Source organism: Salmo trutta, chromosome 13, assembly GCF_901001165.1.
Source record: "Salmo trutta chromosome 13, fSalTru1.1, whole genome shotgun sequence".
NCBI classification, from domain to species: domain Eukaryota; kingdom Metazoa; phylum Chordata; class Actinopteri; order Salmoniformes; family Salmonidae; genus Salmo; species Salmo trutta.
Genome location: NC_042969.1, coordinates 75,329,357 through 75,344,502, shown reverse-complemented (window position 1 = coordinate 75,344,502; position 15,146 = coordinate 75,329,357). Strand labels below are relative to the sequence as shown.

General features: G+C 42.3%; 1 protein-coding gene across 1 annotated transcript in view; it reads left to right on the top strand.

Annotated features, from left to right (window-relative positions):
- LOC115206534 (calsyntenin-2) overlaps positions 1 to 15,146 on the top strand; it is a 426,005-nt gene that overhangs the window by 346,359 nt on the left and 64,500 nt on the right. Inside the window, exons 7-8 of the mRNA XM_029773639.1 lie at positions 4,618 to 4,875; positions 5,157 to 5,278. Coding sequence (XP_029629499.1) covers positions 4,618 to 4,875; positions 5,157 to 5,278 — 380 coding nt within the window. The remainder of the gene's footprint in view (positions 1 to 4,617; positions 4,876 to 5,156; positions 5,279 to 15,146) is intronic.

Below are 15,146 nucleotides of genomic sequence, written 5' to 3'. Positions count from 1 at the left end.
TGGGATAGATACACTCCATAGCCAAAAGTATGTGGACACCTGCTCGTCGAAGATCTCATTCTAAAAACATAGGATTGATATGTAGTTGGTCCCTCCTTTGCTGCTATAACAGCCTTCACTCTTCTGGGAGTCGGCATTTCAATGCATCCCAAAGGTGTTCGATGGTGTTGAGGTCAGGACTCTGTGCAGGCCAGACAAGTTCTTCCACACCGATCTTGACAAACCATTTCTGTATGGACCTCGCTTTGTGCACGGGGGCATTGTCATGCTTAAAAAGGAAAGGGCCTTCTCCAAACTGTTTCCACAATGTTGAAGCACAGAATCGTCTAGAATGTCATTGTATGCTGTGGCGTTAAGATTTCCCTTCACTGGAACTAAGGGGCCTAGCCCAGACCATGAAAAACAGCCCTAGAGCATTATTACTCCTCCACCAAATTTTACAGTTGGCGCTGTGCATTGGGGCAGGTAGCATTGTCCTGGTGAAGTGTGATTCATCACTCTAGAGAACGCGTTTCCACTGCTCCAGTGTCCATGGCGGCGAACTTTACACCACTCCAGCATTGTGCATGGTGATATTAAGCTGTGTGCGGCAGCTCGGCCATGGAAACTATTGGTGGGAAAAGTAATGTATTGTCATACTTGAGTAAAACTAAAGATACCTTAATAGAAAATAGCTCAAGTCAAAGTTGAAATTCACCCAGTAAAGACTACTTGAGTAAAAAAAAGTATTTGATTTTAAATATACTTAAAACCTCTATGGGACCGGCGGGACGAATTCGTCCCACCTACGTAACAGCCAGTGTAATCCTGTGGCGCGATTTTTAAACGTTTGAAATGCTATTACTTCAATTTCTCAAACATATGACTATTTTACAGCTATTTAAAGACAAGACTCTCGTTAATCTAACCACACTGTCAGCAGAGTACCCAGCCAGAAATAATCAGACACCCATTTTTCAAGCTAGCATATAATGTCACAAAAACCTAAACCACAGCTAAATGCAGCACTACCCTTTTATGATCTTCATCAGATGACACACCTAGGACATTATGTTATACAATACATGCATGTCTGTTCAATCAAGTTCATATTTATATCAAAAACCAGCTTTTAACATTAGCATGTGACATTCAGAAAAAGCATACCCCCGCAAACTTCCGGGGAATTTACTAACAATTTGCTAAATTACTCACGATAAACGTTCACAAAAAGCATAACAATTATTTTAAGAATTATAGATACATTACTCCTCTATGCACTCGATATGTCCGATTTTAAAATAGCTTTTCGGATGAAGCACATTTTGCAATATTCTAAGTACATAGCCCAGCCATCACGGGCTAGCTATTTAGACACCCGGCAATTTTAGCCTTCACCAAAATCACATTTCCTATAAGAAAAATGGTCTTACCTTTCCTGTTCTTCGTCAGAATGCACTCCCAGGACTTCTACTTCAATAACAAATGTAGGTTTGGTCCCAAATAATCCATCGTTATATCCAAACAGCGGCGTTTTGTTCGTGCGTTCTAGACACTATCAGAATGCTAAATCACGGTCGTGCGCATGGCACAGAACATGACAAAAAATGTCTAAATATTCCATTACCGTACTTCGAAGCATGTCAACCGCTGTTTAAAATCAATTTTTATGCAATTTATCTCGTAGAAAAGCGATAATATTCCGACCGGGAATCTGCAATTAGCTAAACAGCCGAAGGAAAATACTCCACGGGGGCGAATCGCGCACGCGCCTAGTTCTATTGTCCACTGATGGGACACTTGGAAAAGGGGATTCTGTGTTTCAGCCTGAGGCTGCCTCGTCATCGTTCAGGTTTTTCCCGGGTTCTGAGAGCCTATTGGAGCCCTAGGAATTGTCACGTTACAGCTAAGATCCTGACTCTTCAATAAACAGAAGCAAGAACAACAACACCTTGTCAGACAGGGTACTTCCTGCATGAAACCTTCTCAGGTTTTTGCCTGCCATAGGAGTTCTGTTATACTCACAGACACCATTCAAACAGTTTTAGAAACTTTAGGGTGTTTTCTATCCAAACCTGAACAATAATATGCATATTCTAGCTTCTGAGTTGGTGTAGGAGGCAGTTAAAAATGGGCACATATTTTGTCCAAAATTCTCAATGCTGCCCCCTAGCCCGTAGAGGTTTTAAGTATCAAAAGTAAATGTAATATTTAAGATATACTTAAGTATCAAAAGTAAAAGTATAAATAATAAAACATTCCTTATATTCAGCACACCAGACAGCACCATTTTTTTTTTTTTTTTACATTCATAGCCAGGGGCACACTCCAACACTCAGCATCATTTACAATCAAAGTATATTATTTTCTTTAGGAATGTAGTGAAGTAGAAGTAAAAGTTTAAACAATTATAAATAGTATAGTAAAGTACAGATACCCAAAAAAACTACTTAAGTTGTACTTTAAAGTATTTTTACTTAAGTACTTTACACCACTGATGGAAACTCATTTCATGAAGCTCCCAACGAACAGGTCTTGTGCTGACGTAGCTTCCAGAGGCAGTTTGGAGCTCGTAGTGAATGTTGCAACCGAGGACAGATGATTTTTACGAGCTACGTGCATCAGCACTCTGTGGGCCCATTCTGTGAGCTTGTGTGGCCTAACACTTTGCGGCTGACCTGTTGCTGCTCCTTGACGTTTCCACTTCAAAATTACAGCACATAGGGTTGACTGGGGCAGCTCTAGCAGGGCAGAAAATTGACGAACTGACTTGTTGGAAAGGTGGCATCCTATGACGGTGCCACATTGAAAGTCCCTGAGCTCTTCAGTAAGGCCACTCTACTGCCAATGTTTGTCTATGGGGATTGCATGGCTGTGTGGGTGAAATAGCCAAATCCAATTTGAAGGGGTGTCCACATACTTTTGTATAGTGTATTTCTCTATAAATGGCCATAGGTTAGTCGAAGCATTTCACAATTAGATATTCGTTGCATAATAGAACAAAGCCACTCCAAAAATCATCAGACTGTAGAGAACTTAATAAAACACCAGTTAAACTCCCCAGACCAGGTCTTCTTTCTCTTGTCTGTTGGTAAAGCTGTGTTAAATGAAGGTAGCAGAATGCAGACTTTAAGCTCTGCTGCTGTTAATGACGTGACAGAGCGAAAGTATTAGCTGCTTGAGCTAGCTGTCTCCTCAGTGAAGAGCCTGTCTACACCTCTGTGTTTTTACAGAGAAACATCAGCTCTAACGCCGCCGCTAACTCTTTCATTCTGCACACAGCGAGGTATGGTGGTGGTGGGGGGTGGAGGGAGTCATCGTCAGACCCTTATCTGAATGGATAACTCCCTCCCAGTTCCCTCTGTATGCATGGTTTACTGCTAAAGAGCCTTTTCAAAGCCTCCCAGAATCATTATCTGATACCAAATAGAATAAATTGTAATTGCTTTTTTAAAGCACAATCAATTTGAGATAATGTACAAAGACATCTGCAAACAGAATTGTGGGCGGTGGTGACGGCGGTGGCGGTGGCGGCGGTGGTGGTGACGGCGGTGGCAGGGCACCGCGCATCTATTTACTCCCAGAATCTAATCACTGCAAGTCAAAACCTCTGCACAGCCATGAAAAGTAGTCAGGGAGAAACAGACTTTAAAGACAGGCAGGGAAAAAAACATTAATTAATACTCTAATGTTCTGTTATTAGCATAAAATGAACAGATGCATGTTTCAATTGTCTGTCTGGATGGAGAGATATAGCAGAGCGATGGATCATATTGTATCAATGTGTTTTATTTGGAGCCTTGCTGTGTTTTGGAGGTACCACCATCACTGTGTCATAGCTGTTATAAACCATTTATTAATGTGCTATGCCTGTGTAATAAGGCATTACTTAAGATCTTCACTATTATAGTGGCAGGGCACAAAAGTCAATAGAGCTGTATTTTAGTGGGGGCATGTTAGTGCTGCAGAGGAGCACTGTGACAAGGCGAAAATTATGTTTATCAAGAAGACATTGACAAAACAAGAATCTTTCAGGAAAAAAAGATGTTGAGAATGATGGAGTGAGCTTAGAAAACACAGACACAGAGAGAGAGAGAGAGAGAGAGAGAGAGAGAGAGAGAGGAAGGGGAGAATGAGAGAGGGGGAGAAAGGGAAAGATTTAACGGATGTTCTGACTGATCGTTTTTTATTTTCCTGTGAAAGGATCAAAAAACAGTCTCTCCTTCTCTGTAATAGCTTGTCTGATTGGCTGTGTGGGGAATTATCACTCGTTATAAACACAGAACATGAAATGAATTCCAGCCATCCTTTTCTTTCTTTCCTTTACTATGGTGTTCTGTAGGTTTCTTAGTGTCCATGGAGGTAGATAAAGCAGTATGTACTGTAGGCATGGCATGGCCATTTCTTATGATGACTTTCATCCACTCCTACCTCTGAAAGTCTGTTTAATTTGTCACAAATCAATACTCACATCCACTATCAATCTCTGAACATCGATTTATACATTAAGCCTGGGAGTTTGGCTTATTCATAAGTGATCATAGCCAAGGTCAGTCTGAACCATCTGTATATCTGTGTTGATTTCTATTTCTTTGCTGTTGGGCTTCCCTATCTGTTCCCACGGCAACAATTACCCAGGGGCCTCGTCAGGCAGCACAGACCTTCTCCCTGCCCCCAGCACCTCCACCAATTGGACGGCGTCCCTGGTGACGGACAGTGAGCGGGACAGCGACCTCATCTTCCGGTTTGACGGGCGGCAAGCGGCGAAGATTCCGGACCAGGTGGTACCACAGAACCTGACTGATCAGTTCACCGTCGCCACGTGGATGAAGCATGGACCCAATCCTGGACTGAGGGCGGAGAAAGAGACCCTGCTCTGCAACTCTGATAAGACAGGTTAGAAGAGGGGAAGGAAGGTAGGAGGGAAGGTAGGAGGGAAGAGAGAGGTGTGGCTGGGAGAGAAGTAGAGTGGGAAGGGCTGTGTGGAGAGGGGCGGGAACATTGAATGGATGTGTTCTAATGGTGGTAGGTGTGACCTATCGATAAGGGGTGTGGTCTACTGACTAGAATGGGTTTATCTTCACTTAAGAGAAGGTGTCTTAAATCAAACGTTTTGGTAATTTTTGGGAAGCTGTGTTACCTTGACGTGCTCTTCTCTTTCCTCATCCCCTCTCCAGAGATGAACAGACACCACTACTCCCTTTACGTCCATAACTGTCGTCTGGTCTTCTTGCTCCGGAGAGACTTCATCCAGGTGGATACCTTCAGACCTGCAGAGTTTCACTGGAAACTGGATCAGGTAGGCTACACAGTAGGCTGTGTCCATCCGTGATATTCATTTGTAATGGACTGTACCACTAAAGAGGGACAACTTGTCCTTACGAGCGTGCTGTCTATGAAACATGATGTGATGTTCAAATGGCCTGGACTGACCACAACACCTAAAGTCCTTCATCCTAGAACCTCTCTAAAAGCCTTGATGCACAGAGCAGTTGAGACCGTTTTAGACCTAGACATATGAAGACCATCTATATATTGAAAGTACACCAGTGTGTGTGCGTGCGTGCATGTGTGCGTGAGTGCGTGTTTCCTCTGGGGATGAACAGGAGATGGCGGTGAGGATATGGCCAAGCCTAGCGGGCTGATGTGTGTGTGTGTGTGTGTGTCCATGTACAGTGACAGCAGCAGCTCCCTCTCGCCTGAGGAGGTGAGTCTGTCTCAAGGTCGGCCAGGTCACCCTAACTGTCAGTCTCCAGACCCTGAACGCAGCTCTCTGTTTGCACAAAAGAGACGTGCAGCTGAGGCCGGGTCGGTGAGAGGCAGAATGCGGGGGCTACTGGGTAATTTGAGGACAGATCACTGGCTGTGATTGGAGGAAGGACAGGGGGTCAGAGCGTGACCTTGTGACCGGAGTTGACCTCTTGTGAGTCACCGTCTGAAGAAGTTCTGTAACATTCCGGAACAGAACACAGTTAGACAAGACATGGCAGCCTGTCTCTCCACATCTCTCTCAGCTGGAGTCATCTAGTTCCTCTTCCTGTGTTTATTTCTTGCTCCTTTGTGCCCAGCTCCGTCTACATTAGCCAGCTTTGTTACAACTGGGGCCAGGGTTGGGGTCAATTTCATTTTAATTCCAGTCAATTCTGAAAATAAACAAAACTCCAATTCCAAAAGACCAGCAAAACAACTCCAAGTGATTTTAACTGGAAATCTGTTCCAAAGTAGTATCATGCGTAACAGAGAGACATATGTGACTTTATACAAATGTATGCAATGTTTGAAGTGATTACGTTATAGTCAATTGTTGGGCTTCTTGCTGTCAATTTGCCCCCCCCCCCCCCACACACACACATACCCAACATAAATGTAGAAGCGTTTAGAAACAAATACTATTTTTATTTACAGTAAACGTGACTCCAAAATGACACATTACATTATTTACCATTCATTTCTATTGGGCACAAAATAATCTGAAAGACAACCAAAACAACGACCAAATGCATCCCTGTTAACACTACCTGTTAACACTACCTGTTAACACTACCTGATAACACTACCTGTTAACACTACCTGTTAACACTACCTGATAACACTACCTGATAACACTACCTGTTAACACTACCTGATAACACTACCTGTAACACTACCTGATAACACTACCTGTTAACACTACCTCAAATCAAATCAAATCAAATTTATTTATATAGCCCTTCGTACATCAGCTGATATCTCAAAGTGCTGTACAGAAACCCAGCCTAAAACCCCAAACAGCAAGCAATGCATGTGAAAGAAGCACGGTGGCTAGGAAAAACTCCCTAGGAAAAACTCCCTAGAAAGGCCAAAAACCTAGGAAGAAACCTATAGAGGAACCAGGCTATGAGGGGTGGCCAGTCCTCTTCTGGCTGTGCCGGGTGGATATTATAACAGAACATGGTCAAGATGTTAAAATGTTCATAAATGACCAGCATGGTCAAATAATAATAATCATAGTAGTTGTCGAGGGTGCAACAAGCACGTCCGGTGAACAGGTCAGGGTTCCATAGCCGCAGGCAGAACATTTGAAACTGGAGCAGCAGCATGGCCAGGTGGACTGGGGACAGCAAGGAGTCATCATGCCAGGTAGTCCTGAGGCATGGCCCTAGGGCTCAGGTCCTCCGAGAGAAAGAAAGAAAGAAAGAAAGAAAGAAAGAAAGAAAGAAAGAAAGAAAGAAAGAAAGAGAGAAAGAGAGAATTAGAGAGAGCATATTTAAATTCACACAGGACACCGGATAAGACAAGAGAAATACTCCAGATGTAACAGACTGACCCTAGCCCCCCGACACATAAACTACTGCAGCATAAATACTGGAGGCTGAGACATTACCTGTAACACTACCTGTAACACTACCTGATAACACTACCTGTTAACACTACCTGTAACACTACCTGTTAACACTACCTGTTAACACTACCTGATAACACTACCTGATAACACTACCTGTTCACACTACCTGATAACACTACCTGATAACACTACCTGTTCACACTACCTGTTCACACTACCTGATAACACTACCTGATAACACTACCTGTTCACACTACCTGATAACACTACCTGTTAACACTACCTGTTCACACTACCTGATAACACTACCTGATAACACTACCTGTTCACACTACCTGATAACACTACCTGTTAAGACTACCTGTTCACACTACCTGTTCAAACTACCTGATAACACTACCTGTTAACACTACCTGTTAACACTACCTGTTCACACTACCTGATAACACTACCTGTTCACACTACCTGTAACACTACCTGTAACACTACCTGTTCACACTACCTGATAACACTACCTGTTAACACTACCTGTAACACTACCTGTAACACTACCTGTTCACACTACCTGTAACACTACCTGTTAACACTACCTGATAACACTACCTGTTAACACTACCTGTTAACACTACCTGTAACACTACCTGTAACACTACCTGTAACACTACCTGTAGCACTACCTGTTAACACCACCTGTAACACTACCTGTTAACACTACCTGTAACACTACCTGATAACACTACCTGTAACACTACCTGTTAACACTACCTGATAACACTACCTGTAACACTACCTGTAACACTACCTGTAACACTACCTGTAGCACTACCTGTTAACACTACCTGTAACACTACCTGTAACACTACCTGTAACACTACCTGTTCACACTACCTAATAACACTACCTAATAACACTACCTGATAACACTACCTGTTAACACTACCTGATAACACTACCTGTAACACTACCTGTAACACTACCTAATAACACTACCTGATAACACTACCTGTTAACACTACCTGATAACACTACCTGTAACACTACCTGTAACACTACCTGTTCACACTACCTGATAACACTACCTGATAACACTACCTGACAACACGACCTGATAACACGACCTGATAACACTACCTGTAACACTACCTGTAACACTAACTGTTCACACTACCTGATAACACTACCTGATAACACTACCTGTAACACTACCTGTAACACTACCTGATAACACTACCTGTAACACTACCTGTAACACTACCTGTAACACTACCTGATAACACTACCTGTAACACTACCTGATAAGACGACCTGATAACACAACCTGATAACACTACCTGATAACACAACCTGATAACACTACCTGTTAACACTACCTGTTAACACTTCTTGATAACACTACCTGTTAAGACTACCTGTTAACACTACATGTTAAGGCTACCTGTTAACAATACATGTTAACACTTCTTGATAACACTACCTGTTAAGACTACCTGTTAATACTACCTGTAATTCTACCTGTTTACACTACCTGTTAAGACTACCAGTTAACAAAACCTGTTAACACTACCTGTTAAGGCTACCTGTTAACGCTACCTGTTAAGGCTGCCGGTTAAGGCTACCTGATAACACTACCTGTTAACACTACCCCTGTTAACACTACCTGTTAAAACTACTACCTGTTAAGGCTACCTGATAACACTACCTGATAACACTACCTGTTAAAACTACTACCTGTAAAGGCTATCTGATAAAACTACCTGTTAACACTACCCGTTAAGGCTATCTGTTAAGGCTACCTGATATCAATACCTGTTAACACTACCTGTTAACTCTTCCTGTTAACACTACCTGTTAAGGCTACCTGTTAAGGCTACCTTTTAAGGCTACCTGTTAACACTTCCTTATAACACTACCTGTTAAGGCTACCTGTTAACACTACCTTTTAGATGACCTTTTAACACTTCCTGTTAAGGTTACCTGTTAAGACTACCTGTTAGGGCTACCTGTTAACGCTACCTGTTAAGGCTACCTGTTAAGGCTACATGGTAACACTACCTGTTAACACTACCTGATAACACTACCTGTTAACACTTCTTGATAACACTACCTGTTAAGACTACCTGATAACACTACCTGTAACACTACCTGATAACACTACCTGTTAACACTACCTGTTAAGGCTACCTGTTAACACTACCTTTTAGATGACCTGTTAACACTTCCTGTTAAGGCTACCTGTTAAGGCTACCTGTTAAGGCTACCTGTTAAGGCTACCTGTTAACGCTACCTGTTAAGGTTACCTGTTAAGACTACCTGTTAAGGCTACCTGTTAACACTACCTGTTTAGGCTACCTGTTAAGTCTACCTGTTAAGGCTACCTGTTAAGGCTACCTGTTAACGCTACCTGTTAACGCTACCTGTTAACGCTACCTGTTAAGGCTACCTTTTAACGCTACCTGTTAACGCTACCTGTTAACGCTACCTGTTAAGGCTACCTGTTAACGCTACCTGTTAAGGCTACCTTTTAACGCTACCTGTTAAGGCTATCCTACCTGTTAACTCTACCTGTTAAGGCTACCTGTTAACACTACCTGTTAACACTGGCTGTTAAGACTTCCTGACATACACAAACACACACTCGACCTCTCTTGACCAGTGTATGCTATTTGTCGGGACCCAGTAGTGCTGTCAGGAAGATGCAGAGTGTCAGTGAGAGTGACATTGTAATTAACACAACAGCATCATAACAGAGCTTCTATGTCTGGAAACATCATCAGTCCCACAGGCCTCAAGGATGGAGAGAGAGAGAGAGAGAGAGAGAGAGAGAGAAAGAGAGAGAGAGAGAGAGAGAGAGAGAGAGAAGAGAAAGAGATGGGACAGAGAGACAGAGGGGGGGAGTGTTTGAGACAGAATGATAAGTATTTTTGTGAGTTACATTTCTCTCTCACCAATTTTCTGTCGAGCCAAACTTTCTTAAATGTGATGTTGATTCAGTAATATGAATGTCTTCGGGGCACCATTTAAATGTGAAGGATCTGTGGTTCCTGATTTGCAGATGTGGGGTGTTTTTTATGTAGTTTTTTTAATCCCCGTCAAATCATCCTTGTAAATGACAGCAAACTTTAGGCCTATAGACAATTCCCTCCTCTAGTTCTCATTCTCTCTGTCTGGGTGACTTTGGGGGACATTTCCCTTATGTAAACACACCAAAACACTGTATTGCCCAGACAATGTCTAGAGGGAGGTTTTTAAACTTTAAACTACTCTTTTTGTTTCTGATGCATCTTTTGATAATAATCATCTCCTCTGGCTTTAGTGACTGTGTGTTAGGGCTCAAAGGTCTTTGTGCTTCTCGTTGCGCTTCCTGTACACTGTCTTTATGTAAGAGAGTGCTTCCACTACACTGTCTTTATGTGTGAGTGCTTCCTGTACACTGTCTTTATGTGTGAGTGCTTCCACTACACTGTCTTTATGTGTGAGTGCTTCCACTACACTGTCTTTATGTAAGAGAGTGCTTCCACTACACTGTCTTTATGTGTGAGTGCTTCCTGTACACTGTCTTTATGTGTGAGTGCTTCCACTACACTGTCTTTATGTGTGAGTGCTTCCACTACACTGTCCTTATGTGTGAGTGCTTCCTGTACACTGTCTTTATGTAAGAGAGTGCTTCCTGTACACTGTCTTTATGTAAGAGAGTGCTTCCTGTACACTGTCTTTATGTGTGAGTGCTTCCACTACACTGTCTTTATGTGTGAGTGCTTCCACTACACTGTCTTTATGTGTGAGTGCTTCCTGTACACTGTCTATGTGTGAGTGCTTCCTGTACACTGTCTATGTGTGAGTGCTTTCTGTACACTGTCTTTATGTGTGAGTGCTTCCTGTACACTGCATTTATGTGAGTGTGCTACCTATACATTGCCTTTATGTGTGTGTGCTTCCTGTACACTGTCTTTATGTGTGAGTGTGTCCTGTACACTGTCTTTATGTGAGAATCCTTCCTGTATACTGTCTTAATGTGTGTGTGCTTCCTGTACACTGTCTTTATGTGAGAATCCTTCCTGTATACTGTCTTAATGTGAGAGTCCTTCCTGTTTACTGTCTTAATGTGTGTGTGCTTCCTGTACACTGTGTTTGTCACGTCCTGACCAGTAATAGGGGTTATTTGTTATTGTAGTTTGGTCAGGACGTGGCAGAGGGTATTTGTTTTATGTGGTTCAGGGTGGTGGTTTGTTTAGTAGGGTATTTGATTTATGTATTCCGGGGGGTTTTGGGCACTGTTCTATGTTAGTGTATTTCTATGTTCTGTCTAGTCTTTTGTATTTTTATGTTTTGTTAATTGGGGTTGGACTCTCAATTGGAGGCAGGTGTTTTCTAGTTGCTTCTGATTGAGAGTCCAATATATAGGTATGTGTTTGTTGAGTACTTTGTGGGAGATTGTTCTGTGTATAGCCTTGTGCCTTACCAGACTGTTATTCGTCGTTGTGTCTTTTGTGTACGTGTTTATTTTGGTTTCCCTTCTTTTCTTTAATAAAGAAGATGAGTGCACATTTCCCCGCTGCGTCTTGGTCCGCTATATCCGACGACAACCGTTACAGCGTTGATGTGTGTGTGCTACCTATACACTGCATTTGTTTTGTGTGTGCTTCCTGTACACTGCATTTATGTGTGTGTACTTCCTGTACACTGTCTTTATGTCTGAGGTCTGCCTGTACACTGTTTTATTTGTTTGTGCTTCCTGTACACTGAGTTTATGTGTGCTACCTACAACTCCTTTATGTTTGAGTGCTTCCTGCACACTGTCTTTATGTGTGTGCCTCCACTACACTGTCTTTATGTGTGAGTGCTTCCTATACACTGTCTTTTGTGTGATTCCTGTACACTGTCTTTATGTGTGAGTGCTTCCTGTACACTGTCTTTATGTGTGTGCTTCCTGTACACTGTCTTTATGTGTGAATGCTTCCTGTACACTGCCTTTATGTGTGTGGGCTTCCTGTATACTGTCTTTATGTGTGTGTGTGCTTCTTGTACACTGTCTTTATGTGTCAGCACTTCCTTTACACTGTCTTTATGTTAGAGTGCTTCCTGTACACTGTCTTTATGTGTGTGTGTTTTGCGTACACTGTCTTTATATGTGAATTCTTCCTGTACACTGTCTTTATGTGTGAGTTCTTCCTGTACACTGTCTTTATGTGTGTGTGCTTCCTGTACACTGTCTTTATGTGTGAGTGCTTCCTATACACTGCCTTTATGTGTGTGTGCTTCCTGTACACTGTCTTTATGTGTGTGTGTGCTTCTTGTACACTGTCTTTATGTGTCAGCACTTCCTTTACACTGTCTTTATGTTAGAGTGCTTCCTGTATACTGTCTTTATGTTAGAGTGCTTCCTTTACACTGTCTTTATGTTAGAGTGTTTCGCGTACACTGTCTTTATATGTGAGTTCTTCCTGTACACTGTCTTTATGTGTGGGCACATCCTGTAACCTGTCTTTATGTGTGATAGCTTCCTGTACACTGTCTTTATGTGTGAGTGTTTCGCATACACTGTCTTTATGTTTGAGTGCTTCCTGTATCTTTATGTTTGTGTGCTTCATGAACACTGCCTTTATGTGACAGTGCTTCCTGTACAATGTTTTTATTGTGAGTGCATCCTGTACACTGTCTTTTTGTTTGAGTGCTTCCTGTACACTGTCTTTATGTAAGAGAGTGCTTCCACTACACTGTCTTTATGTGAGAGTGCTTCTTGTACACTGTCTTTATGTGTCAGCACTTCCTGTACACTGTCTTTATGTGTGATAGCTTCCTGTACACTGTCTTTATGTGTGGGCGCATCCTGTAACCTGTCTTTATGTGTGATAGCTTCCAGTACACTGTCTTTATGTGTGAGTGCTTCCTCTACACAGTGTTTATGTTTGAGTGCTTCCTGTAAGCTCTCTTTATGTTTGTGTGCTTCATCAACACTGCCTTTGTGTGACAGTGCTTCCTGTACAATGTTTTTATTGTGAGTGCTTCCTGTATACTGTTTTTACGTGTGAGTGCTTCCTGTACACGGTCTTTGTATGTGTTTGCTTCCTGTACACTGTCTTTATGTCTGAGATCTGCCGTTTTACTGTTTTTATGTGTGAGTGCTTCCTGTACAAAGTATTTATGTCTGTGTGCTTCCTATACACTGTCGTTATGTGTGTGCTTCCTGTACACTGTCGTTTTATGTGTGTGCTTCCTATACACTGACTTTATGTGTGTGTGCTTCCTGTACACTGCCTTTATGTGTGTGTGCTTCTGTACAGTGTCTTTATGTCTGTGTGCTTCCTGTACAATGTCTTTATGTGAGAGTGATTCCTGTACACTGTCTTTATGTGTAAGTGCTTCTTGTACACTGTCTTTATGTGTGAGTTCTTCCTGTACACTGTCTTTATGGGAGTGTGTGCTTCCTGTTCACTGACTTTATGTGTGTGTGCTTCCTGTACACTGCCTTTATGTGTGTGTGCTTCTGTACAGTGTCTTTATGTCTGTGTGCTTCCTGTACAATGTCTTTATGTGAGAGTGCTTCCTGTACACTGTCTTTATGTGTAAGTGCTTCCAGTATACTGTCTTTATGTGTGAGTGCTTCCTGTACACTGTCTTTATGTGAGAGTGCTTCCTGTACACTGTCTTTATGTGTGAGTGCTTCCTGTACACTGTCTTTATGTGTGAGTGCTTCCTGTACACTGTCTTTATGTGTGTGCTTCCTATACACTGCCTTTATGTGTGTGTGCTTCCTGTACACTGTCTTTATGGGAGTGTGTGCTTCCTGTTCACTGTCTTTATGTGTGAGTGCTTCCTCTACACTGTGTTTATGTTTGAGTGCTTCCTGTATCTTTATGTTTGTGTGCTTCATGAACACTGCCTTTATGTGACAGTGCTTCCTGTACACTGTCTTTGTATGTGTGTGCTTCCTGTACACTGTCTTTATGTGTGAGTCCTTTCTATACACTGTCTTTATGTGTGAGTGCTTCCTGTATACTGTCTTTATGTGTGTGTGTGCTTCTTGTACACTGTCTTTATGTGTGTGTGCTTCCTGTACACTGTCTTTATGTGTGAGTGCTTCCTGTACACTGTCTTTATGTGTTTGTGCTTCCTCTACACTCTCTTTATGTGTGAGTGCTTCCTGTAAACTGTCTTTATTTGTGTTTGCTTCCTGTACACTGCATTTATTGGTGTGTGCTTGCTGTACACTGTCTTTTTGTGTGAGTGCTTCCTGTACACTGTCTTTATGTGTGTGTGCTTCCTGTACACTGTCTTTGTGTGTGTGCTTGCTGTACACTGGCTTTATGTGTGAGTGCTTCCTGTACACTGTCTTTATGTGTGAGTGCTTCCTGTACACTGTCTTTATGTGTGTATGCTTCCTGTACACTGTGTTTATTGGTGTGTGCTACCTATACACTGCCTTTATGTGTGTTTGCTTCCTGTACACTGTCTTTATGTGTGTGTGCTTCCTGTACACTGTCTTTATGTGTGTGTGCTTCCTGTACACTGTCTTTATGTGTGAGTGCTTCCTTTACACTGTCTTTATGTGAGAGCGCTTCCTGTACACTGTCTTTGTGTGTGTGCATCCTATACACTGCCTTTATGTGTGTGTGCTTCCTGTACACTGTCTTTATGTGTGTGTGTGCTTCTTGTACACTGTCTTTATGTGTGTGTGCTTCCTGTACACTGTCTTTATGTGAGAGTTTTTCCTGTTCACTATCTTTATGTGAGAGTGCTTCTTGTACACTGTCTTTATGTGTGAGTAGCCATGGGAACACACACACACACACACCTATGTGTTTTCTTTGAGGAAGAGAAAGTAATAGTGAGAGGAGAGAGGCCG